General features: G+C 37.6%; 2 protein-coding genes across 2 annotated transcripts in view; both read left to right on the top strand.

Moving 5' to 3' along the window:
• The first annotated feature begins 3,715 nt into the window (after positions 1-3,715).
• Positions 3,716-5,154, top strand: MTLN (mitoregulin). Its single transcript, XM_070948012.1, has 2 exons — positions 3,716-3,910; positions 4,846-5,154. Exon 1 carries the CDS (start codon positions 3,718-3,720, stop codon positions 3,904-3,906), a length of 189 nt encoding a protein of 62 aa, XP_070804113.1. The 5' UTR covers positions 3,716-3,717; the 3' UTR covers positions 3,907-3,910; positions 4,846-5,154.
• Positions 5,155-6,466: 1,312 nt separating this feature from the next.
• NPHP1 (nephrocystin 1) overlaps positions 6,467-14,645 on the top strand; it is a 29,940-nt gene continuing 21,761 nt past the window's right edge. The window contains exons 1-6 of the mRNA XM_070948000.1: positions 6,467-6,550; positions 8,128-8,201; positions 11,759-11,819; positions 12,867-13,003; positions 13,679-13,907; positions 14,462-14,563. Of these exons, the coding sequence (XP_070804101.1) occupies positions 6,467-6,550; positions 8,128-8,201; positions 11,759-11,819; positions 12,867-13,003; positions 13,679-13,907; positions 14,462-14,563 (687 nt within the window). The remainder of the gene's footprint in view (positions 6,551-8,127; positions 8,202-11,758; positions 11,820-12,866; positions 13,004-13,678; positions 13,908-14,461; positions 14,564-14,645) is intronic.

The following is a 14,645-nucleotide window of genomic DNA, read 5'->3' as shown; positions in this document are numbered from 1 at the left end:
CTTTTTTGACCCTTCCCTCCATGCACAACCCTGGTATAGACAGTCTTTTTGTGGTTCAGTTGCTTCCACTTCTTTGTGGAACATTATTTTGTTCCACAAAGGACATTTGAAGGACATGATTTTGCCAGGAATATCTGGGACTAACTTGGTCTCCAAATTTTGGTAAGCTCATGCTTGCATTTATTAGAAAAAATAGCCACTCTGTCCTCTCTCAGCCTCTCAATTCCTCATTCATTCTGGTACTTAGATTGTATGCAGTTCAAATCCATGCATGTAGAGCTACATTAATATGGTTAACATGTTTCAGATTTGCACTGAACATGCATTAGAGAGTAAGCGTAGGACTTTGGGGAAGAGAAAGTAGGCAGTCTTTTCTTCAAATATCTTAAACTAAGCAACTAGGTATATTTTAATGTGCAGTGTCACAGAAATAACAATTTCCAAATATTCATTGTCTAATACCTCCAATTAACCAGACACAAGAAGGAAAAACAACCAGTATTTATTTTGTTTGCAAACAATAACATTTGATCAAATGCGGTCCACACCAGCAAACAAGGCACATGAAAAACATCTAATGCAAAGTAACCTCTTCATATGCCAAAAAATAAGCAAGTACTGTACAATTCCATCATTATGAGAAGTAATAGTTTTTACTACTGATCTTTAGGTTTCAGGATTCCCTCAAACTGCTATGAATTTACCCAGGGGTGAAATCCAGCAGGTTCTGACAGGTTCTGGAGAACTGGTAGTGGAAATTTTGAACAGTTCGGAGAACCAGTAGCGGAAATTTTGAGTAGTTTGGAGAACTGGCAAATACTACCTCTAGCTGGCCCCAGAGTGGGGTGGGAATGGAGATTTTGCAGTATCCTTCCCTTGCCATGCCCACCAAGCCATGCCCACAAAACCGGTAGTAAAAAAATTTGGATTTCACCACTGAATTTACCTTTATATTTTCCAGAACTTGTTATTTAATATTTTCCTATTAATGTCTATGCCATCTCTAACAGCAAGTGAGCAAAATTGGTGTTATGTATACAGGGGCAGAAATATTAGAATTTGCTTTTTCTAACCTCACATATGTAGTTTTCTTAAATGTGAGATCTACATTGTTATCCCAGGAAATTATTTCAGAACAGCAATGTTTGTCTTGCTTTAAAAAAAAAAACCCCATATACATTTATAGCTTCCTTACATGTATAGGTGGTTGGGTGTTCTCAAAGACATAGCTAGACAAGATAGCTGCAGAGTTGGCAGTTTTTGGAGGTTGTGGTTAGTGCTTGGCTGCAGTTCCCCATCTTGTTTTATTTCTTTGCCATTGGTGGGACTTGGCTTTCTCAAAAAAGGAAGTTTGACTTGAAAAGTACGTTAATGTTAATTCTCCATGGAGTACTTTGGGAATGCCGAGGAAGCATTTTATCCACATGAGGTCAGAATATAGGAGAGTAGGAATATAGTATATATATAATATATATAATATAGTAGGAACATAGGAATAGTACGAAACTGTTTACTTAGTTATATTTAAAGACAGTAGACCCCCACCTCTCTGATTACTGTAGATTGTTCCTGATCTTATTTAACTGATCTATGAATTATAGGGTTGAAGGCTAAAAATGAATAGTAATTACTTTTAAAATGCATGTAGCTAAGTTATAACTATTGTGGTAGAGAGAAAAACAATATTATTGCAAGATGAGGCCAAGTATCTCAGCACTCCAAAACTTTTAGAAAAATTGATCAGCTGTGGTTACAGGACCTATTTAGCCATATCTTACATAATAAATTATAAATCTAATTTTCTGAGTTTGCATGTCACATTAAACCATAAACTAACCATATGGATTGGATTTGCACAACACATTAGGCAAAATATGTTTGCCTAGTCTCTAAGCTCAATGAGGACTCAAAATCTGGACTTAGTCTATTTGTGTATTCAGGATTTCTATCAAAAGTAAATTGTATAGGATTAGATTTATCTATAATACTGCAAATAAGATTTAGGGCAAAAGAAATATCTAGTCATAGTGAGCATAGCCAGTTTGAATGATCTAGCCAATTTGGGTCTATCTAGGAATGTTATATTGACCCAAAACATTTGCCTGTTATCAGTCTGAGGAAAGTTGGTAGTCATAACAATTTATAGAAAAAGGGTGCACATGTCCGCAGTATAAAACAGCTCTGACAGTAGAAGCAATTCCAATCTCTAATTAACAAAACTTCATCTTCTAGAACAAGGGTGTCAAACTTGCAGCCTGCAGGCTGGATGTGTCACGTACTGGCATGGAAGGGGGGAAAAGGTCACAATCTGTCACATGACACCGCTGTGACACTGTGAGTTTGATAACCCTGTTCTAGAAGATTACAAGTATATGAAAAAGTTTTCAGTAAAGTCATGCTTTTGGAGAGTTTTTTCACTGAAAGTACATTGCATCTGGCTGAAACAGTTTCAATACTTTTCAGATCTGCTTTAGAAAAAAAATTCAATTTTTTTTTATAGTTTACACTCACTGCAGTTATGTTAAACACAACTCAAACAGGATCAGGTTCATAGTTTAAAAGATAACAGCACCAGGTTGATCTTGTTAGCAGGGTAGGTTTGGGTTAATATTTGGTGGTGGAAGTATCAGAGAAAAATAGAGTCATAGGTTACACTGGAAAGTTTAAAAGATATTCCAGAATAAAGCAAAGAGTTCTATATTGTTGCAAATAAATTGCAAAAACATGTTCATGAAATAAAGAAAAGTTGACCTCAATTTTTATACCAATACATTCTTACTACAAAGTGATGCAACTTCTACATGTTTTCTCAGATATAAATTCCAACAAACTTAATTGGCCCATTTAATCAATCTTCAAATTCCTTTTTTGAGGCATTGCTAAGCTATGATGAATAAACTCTGGTTTGTTGACGAATCCCAAATACTGGATTCACATAAAATAATGAGTCAGGCAGTAACTGTTTTGAACTATGGATATATTTGGGGCTTTGAAAGTATATAGGGGCTTATTCATAATATAATTGCAATATAATATATTGTGATTTGTTTATTCACAAGATAGCTGCCACAGTCAGTCCCAAATGCCCCAACTAGCCTCCAGGTTTTTTCTATCATCACAGAGGAATTTTTATTATAGGTTTGAATTTGAAAGTATTTTTATAAATAAATAGGCTGGAGGCTGGTATTTTGTTTTACAAGCAGCTAATTTCTAATATAATGTAATACTTATTTTGAAAAAAAAATTTACGAGGGATGAGACAGAGAATTTATAGTTGGCACCAAACAGCAATGCCTATCCTTTATCAAATTGTGGTTTATAAACCACTATTTGATTTCACATTTCAAGCTACAATATGCTGAAAGATCATGCTATACTTAACTTGGTGCTTTTCAAATTTAACAAGATTAAGGATGTGTGGACTTCAATTCCCAGAATTCGTTAACCAGCATGCTAACTGGAGACCTCTGGGAGTTGAAGTCCACACATCTTTAAATTGCCAAGTTTGAAAAACACCGATCTAAAGCGACGTGTTGCCGTATGCAGTAGTTTTGCTTACTCAAAGGGAAACCTCATGGATTTCGATAGGATAACTGCAGCCTAATAGTCGCTAGTTGCTGCGCCAAGAACACTCTTAACTCCTTTTTTTTCATTCGGCGCCAGGAGGAGATAAAAGCAGACTGTCCTCTAGTGGGCGCCGTATCAGATTGAAGGCGAATGACAATGGCGCTGAGCTCGGAGCCCTTGTCGGATCGCTCGGTCAAGCTAGCGGTGTTACTAGCCTTCGCTTCGGGAGTGGTGGTGGGATGGCAGGCGAACAGAGCGCGGAGGTATTACCTCAAGTGGCGGAAGCGGCGGCTGCAGGACCAGCTAGCAGCAACGCAGAATAAATTGGAACTCGCGTGAAGCGGTGAGGAAGCCGCCGCAATAGCCCAAGAATAGTGACCGGGAGAGGGTCACGGTGACTGGCAGCGCTCTTTTAGGCCAAAATGCTCATTTGCCTCGGGCCTTTTAACCCTAGGCCGGGGCGATGAAAAGTTCAAGCGGTGCGATCCCTGCGTTTCAAAGCTGGTTATCAAGAGAAATAGGCCAAATAGCCAACACGCTTAATTTTTGCTGTTTTACTTTGCTTTTTTAAAAAAAATAACCAAATAACTTTTATGATTCTTTGTATCAAAATAAAGGTACAAAGCCTTAATTAATGTTTCAATTTGTATCCTTTTCCTTGATGGGTTTTTGTGTTTTAATACTAGTCGCAGAGCCATTATTAATTTAGGCAGAGAAGAAGACCTGTTTCTGTATAATTTTTGCTTATTGGATGCTAGTTGTTCTGGGAGAGCTTTGGAAAGAGAGACTAGTTACCTCAAACTACTCATTTTGCAAAAGTTTAACAACAGTCTGGAAATTCATGGTTTTTTTCACAAGTGGTTGAAATTACTTTGGGGTTACAAGTTTCAACCTTGTTTACTGGGTTACAGTCATACAGTTTCTTTCAGAGCAGCTGAACATATTGCAGGCCTATTTTTAATTAAACAAAACTTATTTTTTGTTAGTTTTTTATTGAAAATATGCTGATTTTTAAATTCAGGGATTTGTTTCTCTAAATACTGTATATATAGACAATTTTGTCAGGGTTCCTGCAACATTTCAATTGACAGTTGTACCAAAATCAACAAACTTCTCAGTGGATGAAGTTGTGCCTGATTTTCTTAATGCTGTTCCCAACTACTAAAATTACATCCTTTGCTATATATTTTAACTTGTATTCTTTTTTGTTTTATATTTTACATTTTGAGAAAACTTTAATTATGGAACTGATTTTCATTTTTTTTCACCTGTCAACAGCTGAATATAAATGCCTCAAAAAGAACTACAATCAAGTTTCCATATTTGATGTATATTAATGGATTTCTTTTAAAAATCCTCCTGCATAAATATGGTTTGAAGATATCTATGAAATTGTTATCTCCTTTCATGGGATTGATATTTACAAAAAAGTTTAGCATCTGCAGAAAGAAGTCATCTGTCTCTTGAAACTTGTCTGTATGAACAGCTTAACATTCCCTGCTTGGACAACTAATAACTTAAGGATGTTTTATGAATTGGATCTTCCTAACGAAGTTTAAATAGAAAATAAATAAGTGCAATGCAATATATTCTGTGTTAGTTTTTTTTTTTAAGTTCTTTATTTTGGCTGTGAAATTGAAGACAAGCATAATTTTATATCCTAATATGTGAATTAGCACTTATAAACATTAAAGGTTAATCCTAAATTTATTGGCCTGATTCACACGCCATAATGTGGTTTGTTTTCTGTGGGGTTACTGTATTATGTCAAGCTACATTTAGCTTATTTAATAAATCATATTTAAGCCTAGAGCAGTGTGTAAACTAAAACCTATATTGAATGTGATTTTAAATCTGAATTATTTATTTTGGTATGATATATGAAACAATCTGCCTAATCAACTGTATAAAGAAACAAAGGACTAGAAATGGTATTTATGTATGGGATTGAGATGCAGTACATGGTGAATCCTTCGCTATAAATTCTTACAGACTGATTTTCTAGTGCAGCCATGAGAGTCAATGTACCAATGGACTCATACTGAAATTTTTCTTATTACAGGTATTTTTTTAATAAGAAAGGTAAAAATCCAACCTGATTGAATGAGTACTATACAGTAAGCATCTATCTGGTGGCAAAAAGATAACCTAACTCTTCATATATTCAATTTGGTGAACCTTTGTTCTGGGATGTTTGTTGAAACAAAGGTTGTTTCAATGAAACAATGGTTGAAACTGATAGTTTATTTTATCAAGTTTATAATAGTTAAAACTTCTTTTTAAGTTTCAATTTATTGTTAGGCATCTTGAGCATTCAGGTAAAAAGCTGGGATATACATTTATTGGATATGTAATTGCTGTTTATCCTGCCCAAGTGAGCGTCTCATAGAGTAGAAGACATGGGTTTGGAGTAAGTACTGGGCTAGAATTCCAGAGAATCGGGTTCAAGTTCACTCTAAAATAGATTCTAGAAGGAGATTTAGAGAATAAAATTGGAGGATGTGAACTACCAGGTATATATTTAACAAAACCGACCGTAAACTCATATATTGGTATTTCTCGTATTTCTTGGCTTCTAATTGGATGGGGCTGTAAGAATTCTTAAAACCATCAAATTACGAGAAACATAATCAACAATGGTATTTTATCGCCTGTTCCTTTTGCTACTACAGCAGAGCAAAATTGAGAGCCCCCCCCCTCAGATGTTCCCTTTATTCGGGAACATCCCTCTCCTTCGGCTTGGCTACCTGCGGAGACCCCTAGCGCCGTTAGCGCGATTCTCTCCTAAATCGTGCTTGGACTCTTTGGAACGCCGATTGATGACGTTTTAGTTAAGCGCCGCAGCGTTGGTCTCCTTAGCGACCGTAGTGGCCCCTCTTTGCGCAAAGCAACCTGAGCAATGTCTATACAAATGACCGGCCGTCGGAGCCGAAGGGCCCCTCTGCAGAGCGCGTTGCGTCGAGGCCGAGAACTGCGGGAACAGGTAAAAGTGTTTTTTGCCGTTATCTTTCTCGGAGAGAGTGGGAGAGAGCCAGCTGGGATTGCAAAAGAAAAATTTCCAATGCATCCCACTACGGTTGTGACCCACTACTAGAGGATGGCGGTTGGTTGAAAAAAATCCCCCCAAAACCTCAGTTTGTGAAGCTCACGTATGGGCTTATTTCAGTGCAAACCTGACGTGGCTCCCCAAATGTTATGCCTCCGTTTTCATTGTTGAATATGTGAATCCCTACAAAACTAGTCTGAAGTTTATGGTTTAAGTATGTAGAAGATACACGTGTGTATCTTAAAGTGTGTGTGTGGGGGGAAATGTATATGCACACCCCAGTGAGTAAGAATCCAAAATATTATGGTCTTGATTGAACCATTAGATTGTAATCCTACTCTGCAAATAAGCATTTTAGTAAGAGTTATTTGGTTAAAAAAAAGTTGTTAAAGACAACCAATTCTCCCAATGACATTCTCAACAAAACTCTCAGCAACAGTGAGAAAGCTAACCTGATAGGTGAAATAAATTTTATATTGAATTTGTGTTCAGTAGGGAAAATTGAGTAAATGAAAACACACATACTTCATATTTCTAAACCGCCCATCCCCCTCAAAAAGGGGCTCTATACTTTATCTATATATGCCAGAAAACTAGAGCAAGTAGATTAATCATGAAATATAGAAGAATGGAGAAATGTTAAGATATGCAAATGCTGACAGAAAAGTAGTTGGTAGTCTGTGGCCAGGAATGGATTTTTGTAAAAAGAAACTAATAGGATTGTGTTTATCTTTTACTTTAAAAATATACAGTACTTCATTTGTATTTACAAAATGAAACCTAGTGAATACAGCAAGTAAAGGTTCCAATGTTTTGAAAGGATTAAGAAAATGAGACTTGTTTAGCAAAATAGGCTTGATGGTTTACAAGGATTGAAAGGTATAACTGATGGGCATTAGATTTGGCATTTTATTACTTTTGTTTATTATTATTTTATTATTTGTTAAATTTATATCTTGTCCATTTTGCAGTTCAAGGCAACTCTGAGCTGTACTTTATATTTTATACTCCTTTTCTGAATGGAAACAATGAGATGAATATATATGTATGATATATCAGAATAAGCATTTTTCTATATTGTATTTCTTACACATATATAGACATCCTAGTTAACTTTAACTTAGTGCAGCAGTTGAATCTCACATAAATTAGACCAAGTGGTTCAGACTGATTAAAGTAGCAAGGTCCAGCAGAGGGCACTATAGTAAAATTTACACGTACACAGAATTTAATGGGATTTAGATAAGTATGTATGATTTCTATTTAGTGAATTTCCCTACTCTGAAGTTACTTGTTTGTAATAAAGGGGAAGTTAAGAGTGTAATTGGACTGGTGAATATTATTAATATTGGGCAGATGATGTGTGTATATGTGTGAATATTAGAGAATATGGGAAACTTGTTTTGGAGTATTGATTTTTATCCTAAATACAATATAGGTACAAGTCTTAAATATATAAGGCTGTGCAACTGCTTTTATTCAACAAATTATGTCTTAATTATAAAATATTTCAGGTGGAAACTTTGCTTCAAGAAAGCAAAACAGTGAAGGCTCTGGATTCTGAAAAAAGGAAAAGCCTTAGTGAGAGGTAATGTACATTTTAACTACAGTAATCTTTTGATAGAAGCAAATGTAACATTTTATATGGCACTTAAAATGTAAAGAAATTAAACAGGTGATTTAAAAATAGTTGAGACTTAAACTTCTTTATTTAGAAGAAAATTTATAAAAAATAAGACTCATTTCTACATATAGAAATGGTAGAGGGGACCTAGACATCAAACCCTTGTCATGGACAGATCATTCGCTCCTTCACTTAGACTTTCCTACCGCTTTCCCCCGCCGCAGGGAGACGGAACCAACCAAATGGTTCCGTCCCAGGCGCCTGATGGACCCCGAAAGGTTCCTGATGGAGCTTGGGCCGTTTCCTGAGACTCTGGCACACGACTCGACTGAAGAGCTGGTGGCCGCCTGGGAGAGTGCGGCCACCGGAGCTTTGGACCGCGTTGTGCCTTTGCGGCCTCTGACCCGATGCCGATCTCAATTGGCTCCTTGGTTCTCTGAGGAGCTGAGAGAGATGACGCGTCAGAAAAGACGCCTAGAGAGCATTTGGAGGACTAGTCAATCCGATTCCGACCGGACACAGGTGAGGTCTTATATCAAGACCTACCTAGTGACGATAAAAGCGGCGAAATCTAACCATTTCTCCGCTCTTATCGCATCTGCAGAGAACCGCCCAGCCGCCCTGTTTAGGGTGACCCACTCCCTTCTTTGGGGGGGGGGAGTGCGGGAAGATCCCTTGCAAGGCCGTGCTGAGGATTTTGTGCAATTCCTGCATGATAAAGTCGCTCGGATTCGGGATGGCTTGGACTCCGATTGGATGAGTCCAGGGGAGGAGACAGGGGCAGGCCTTGAGAATATTATCTGGGAGGAGTTTGATCCTGTGGCTCCCGAGGATGTGGACAGGGTTCTGGGTAGGATTAGTGCCGCCACATGTTTATTGGACCCGTGTCCCTCCTGGTTGGTACTGGCCTCCCGGGAGGTTACACGAGGCTGGCTCCAGGGGATTATAACTGCTTCTCTGAGTGAGGGTGCCTTTCCCGCCGCCTTGAAAGAGGCGGTGGTGAGGCCCCTCCTCAAGAAGCCTTCCCTGGACCCGGCTGAATTAGCTAACTACCGTCCGGTCTCCAACCTTCGTTTTGTGGCGAAGGTTGTTGAGAGTGTGGTGGCACGACAACTGCCCGGGCACCTGGATGAAGCTATCTATCTAGACCCGTGCCAGTCGGGCTTCAGGCAGGGGCACAGCACAGAAACGGCATTGGTCGCATTGGTGGATGATCTCTGGAGGGCTCGGGACAGGGGTTGCTCCTCTGTCCTAGTCCTATTAGATCTCTCAGCGGCTTTTGATACCATCGACCATGGTATCATGCTGCGGTGGTTAAGAGGGTTAGGAATAGGGGGCACCGTTCTGCGGTGGTTCTCCTCCTTCCTCTCTGACCGCTCGCAGTTCGTGTTGGCAGGGGGGCAGAGGTCGACCTCGAGGCATATCGCATGGGGAGTGCCACAAGGGTCGGTTCTCTCGCCCCTTCTGTTCAACATTTATGTGAAGCCACTGGGTGAGATCATCCGTGGTTTTGGGGTGAAGTGTCATCTGTACGCTGATGATACTCAGCTGTACATCTCCACCCCAGACCACCCCAACGATGCCCTTGATGTGATGTCTCGCTGCCTGGAGGCCGTGCGGGTCTGGATGGGGAGGAACAGGCTCAGACTCAACCCGTCCAAGACCGAGTGGCTGTGGCTGCCAGCGTCCCGATATAGTCAGCAGGTGCCATCGCTGACTATTGGGGGTGAATCTTTGCCCCCCACAGAGAGGGCTCGCAATCTGGGTGTCCTCCTGGACGCACGGCTGTCTTTAGAAGAGCATATGACGGCCGTGGCCAGGGGCCCTTTTATCAGGTTCGCCTGATCCGCCAGTTGCAGTCCTTTCTGGACTGGGACACCTTGCGCACGGTCACTCATGCCCTTGTCACCTCCCGGCTGGACTATTGTAATGCTCTCTACATGGGGCTCCCCTTGAAGAGCACTCGGAGGCTCCAACTGGTCCAGAATGCGGCCGCGCGGGTGGTTATGGGCGCAACTCGTTGTGCCCGCGTGACACCCCTCCTGCGCGAGCTGCACTGGCTCCCAGTGGTCTTCCGGGTGCGATTCAAGGTGTTGGTTACCACCTTTAAAGCGCTCCATGGCACAGGACCCGGGTACCTTCGAGACCGTCTTCTGCCACCAATAGCCTCCCACCGACCAGTCCGCTCCCACAGAGAGGGTCTCCTTAGGGTGCCATCAGCCAAGTTATGTCGGCTGGCGACACCCAGGGGGAGGGCCTTCTCTGTGGGAGCCCCAGCCCTGTGGAATGAACTGCCCCCGGAAATACGCAAGATCTCCGACCTCCGGGTGTTTCGTTGCGCATTGAAGACCCTGTTGTTCCGCCAGGCTGGGCTATCAACTTAATAATTTTAAATTGGGGTATTTTAAATTTTTGGGGTTTTAAATCGGCCAAATCTATTTAATTATTTTAATTTTTAATTATTGTTGTGTCTTGTGTTTTTAAATTGGCTGTACACCGCCCTGAGTCCTTCGGGAGAAGGGCGGTATAGAAATAAAATTATTATTATTATTATTATTATTATTATTATTATTATTATTATTATTATTATTATTATTATTATTATTATATATTTTACTTCAAAGTTGAGAGGTCCTGCAATGTTATTTGTCTAGTCTCATTACAGCACACAATCAAATCAAATAAAAACTAATTGTATATTGAATTGTTCATTAATATAAATATTTGGAACTGTTATTCAATGGAGTATCAGTGGATTAACGTGCAGTGTTTAATATCATGATTTTTCACATTAAAATGTATTATATTTGAATGTTAGCATTCAGTATGTGCCATTCCTTCTGCGGTGAGTTGGTTCACTTTAACTGCTATATTTTATCATTAATTTTTAAAACATTTTATATTGCTTTCACTATGAAAGTAGATTCAAGGCCAATTTACAGAATAGTCAGGATTATTTGTTCATGAATTTGTATGCTAGTTACTCCGAAGAATGCAGGTGGCTTATATTTCAGAATGATAAAAACCGTAAAGCAAATGCCCCCTCCCCTCTATACTTGTTAGTATTTATCTATAGTACATGTTTCCAGAGGTATATTTTTTATTTAAGAATGATTTTTTTCTATATAAGATGAAAACCAAAGAGTATTCTTTGCAAAAATGATAGCACCCAGAATGTACCTAGTGGCTTTGCTTCACCTTTGGTTACTGTACTTTGGTTAAGTAGATTTTTGTTGTTCACCTGCAGGAGATCCTATAGGAGAATGAGCAACTGAAGCATTTAATTATTCTTCAACCAGGCAAATGTAACAAACTTTAATATCAATATTATTCCTTCTCCAGGGGTATGTGCATACAAAAAAAATCTGATTGTGGCAATATGCTATTAACATACCTGCTCACCTTAGTATATTAACTTGTTTATTAAATTTAAGCACAATATTATTTGTAATATTTTAGGGTCAGCATATTTGATGGTTGGTAGACAGCATATAAAATATGGATTTTTTTTCTGTTTATAGATGTTTGGAACTGAAGAAATCTGTGGATGAAAATACCTTAACTCTTCAGAACTTAAAGAAAGTAAATATTTAGGGCTATAGTTGATTGGTTGATTATGTACAACAAATGATTTTTGACTCCTGCTAACCACACATATACTTTCTTCATGGCAATCTATTTCTAACCTGTTCTTTAAGTCTCCCAATGATGCACTCAATGCCACTGTAACTGAATCTAGATGGATGAATCCATCTTGCTGCTGGTCATCTTCTATTTAATTTCATCTTTTTCAGCATTAGAGCCTTTTGTAGTGAGATAGATCTTCACATAATGTGTACAAAGTAGGTTAATTTGAGCCTGGTCATTTGTGCCTCAAGTGAGAACTCTGAGTTGATTTGTTCAGTTATCTAATTGTTTGTTTTTTTTGGCTGTCCACAGAATTCTAGGTGTTTTCTTCAGCACCAAAATTCAAAACGTCCTACCCTCCTTCAATGTTCAGCTTTTGCTTCTATAAAGTATTACAGGGAATACCATGACTTTCATGATTTTGATCTTTGTAGATATCACAGCATTGAATACCGTATCTTTTCCAAAGAGGCAAAATACTTATCCAAAAATAAGAGAGGGAAGATTCCAAGATATTGTTTGTTAAAGTAATAACGAAATTAGAAGCTATTTTTTTCCATGTTCCAGTATATATAGCTTTCTGAATTTCTGTTATTCTAAATTAAATCCGTTTTTAAAATAGAAATAATACTAATAATCTACACAAGAATAAATGTGTTCTTTTTCAGCATAAACAACCATGTGAATGTTTACATGTAATAACTAATTACATGTCAGCACATCTGTGACTTGGAAGCCAGTATCATGCAGAGGTTAACACTGGAAAAACTCAAATTTAATTCCCCTCTTGACCATGGCACTCACATGGATGTTTTTGATCCTTCTATCTCATTGGATTGGTGCTCTGAGACTAAAATAAAGGGAAAATTTCATGTATATATTACTTTGAGCTTCCAGAGAAATGACAAGATATAAATATAAACTAAGATGATAAAACTTGGTAAATATTAATACATATGGATTTTCTCAAAATTCTGATGTGTTTGTGTTTTTATCTCACAGTCAGATGAGCCTGCACCAGTAGGAAATTATAATCAGAGAAAAGAAGAAGAAGAAAAACAATTGTTTGAGCTTTCTCAGCAACTGGAAAAACTTGCTACAGTCCTTAATCAGGACAATGTGGTCAAAGACTCTAGCATGTAGGTAAATTTAAGAGATTTATTTTTTTGTTATAGCGAACTATCACAAGTTTGCTTAAATTTAAGCATAGACGTGTTTCAGAACCAGTATAAATGTTTCTTACCAAGACTGGAAGCAAACGCAGCATGCATTTCAAATATAGATATCTTCTTTCCTATAATATAAAATTAAGATATATGACAATATAGAAATTTAAATGCATTGTGCATATCTTCTTGATATCTGCTTCCATTTTGTGGAAGCTGCCTAACCTCAGTTAATGCCAGATGTTATAGTTTTCAGGAATAGGGAAAAGATATGCCTATTTTCTTTTGGATTGTTCGCTTCATTTAGTTTATTTTCTAAATGTTGTATTATTTTTGATGTATATACTTTAAGAATATTACATTTAAATTTCTTGTTTAAATGTTATATTTTTAAACTATATTTTTCATGATCTTCATAATGTATTCAGTATTTTTAAGAAGAATAAGATAAAATTATGTTCAATAAATCAGTTTTACTTAGGACATTCAAAGTATAGCCTGTTTTTTTCTAAAAAATCAGAAGCATTGTTTATTTCCTATATATGTTTACTGCTAATTCAAGCTACATATTAGTCAAACCAAGGACTGATTAAAATAAGTGATTTTCAAAACATCAGTTATTTCTTGTTTTTATTTCTTTGTTGTTAGGAATTTGAAAAAGAATGGCAGCCCAGAGGAACAGCAGAAAAATGAAGAGACAGAAAATGAGGAAGGAGAAAGTACCCAAAATGATGATGATGATGAAGAAGAGCAAGATAGCGAGGATGATGAGGATGATGAAGATGATGATGAAAGTAAACTAGATGGTTCATTTAATACAGAATTCATCGCTCTTGGTGATTTTGCTGCACAGCAAGAAGGGGATTTAACATTTAAAGCAAGTAAAATCTAGTATTTCTTGAGTTTACTAGTTCCACTTGTTTGCCTCTACTGCCTGTCTTCTTTGTTGTTATCTGTGCCGCATACCATGTATGCGAATTGAGACCAACCCATCTTTACCTATATAACTTTGACCTGAGTTGTAGGCATTATCTAAAGTATGTTTAAGATTGTAGCAGAGGGACCAAGTGGAACAACAGGTTTATATAAGTACAGTGATATAAATCTACCAATGTTCATTTGAAATGTTCATTTTTTAAAAAAAATAATTTGTATCAAGCTGAATGGAACATTTTTAGATTTCAAATTAACTTTTTGATTTTCTGTTTGTTTACAATATCTGCAAAACCATTTGACTTTCTTTTTATGCCTCTGTCTGGCATCTTCAGTAACATTTTGTACAGTTGGTAAAATAAGAATAATGATCACATTTGATGCTAAACAAACATTAAAACATACACCATCTATTCTGTGCACTGTATTGGACTAATCAAACATTTTCAGTGTTAATATACTTACCCACTTTTACTTTCTCTGTTTTCATTATTGAAGAAAGAAGAAGTTCTTCTTATTATTGAGAAAAAGCCTGATGGTTGGTGGTTGGCTAAAAATTCAAAAGGGGAGAAAGGCCTTGTGCCTAAAACCTATCTTACGGTTGGTATGCTTTTTCCCTTTCTGCTCAGTTTTAACTGTTTTAATTATTGTTGATACCTGTGCTCTTTTGTAAGATGGCAAA

Source organism: Pituophis catenifer, unplaced genomic scaffold (assembly GCF_029215685.1).
Source record: "Pituophis catenifer annectens isolate HBS135680 unplaced genomic scaffold, rPitCat1.0.hap2 SCAF_1, whole genome shotgun sequence".
Lineage (NCBI taxonomy): Eukaryota > Metazoa > Chordata > Lepidosauria > Squamata > Colubridae > Pituophis > Pituophis catenifer.
This window is presented reverse-complemented; position numbering and strand designations above follow the sequence as displayed.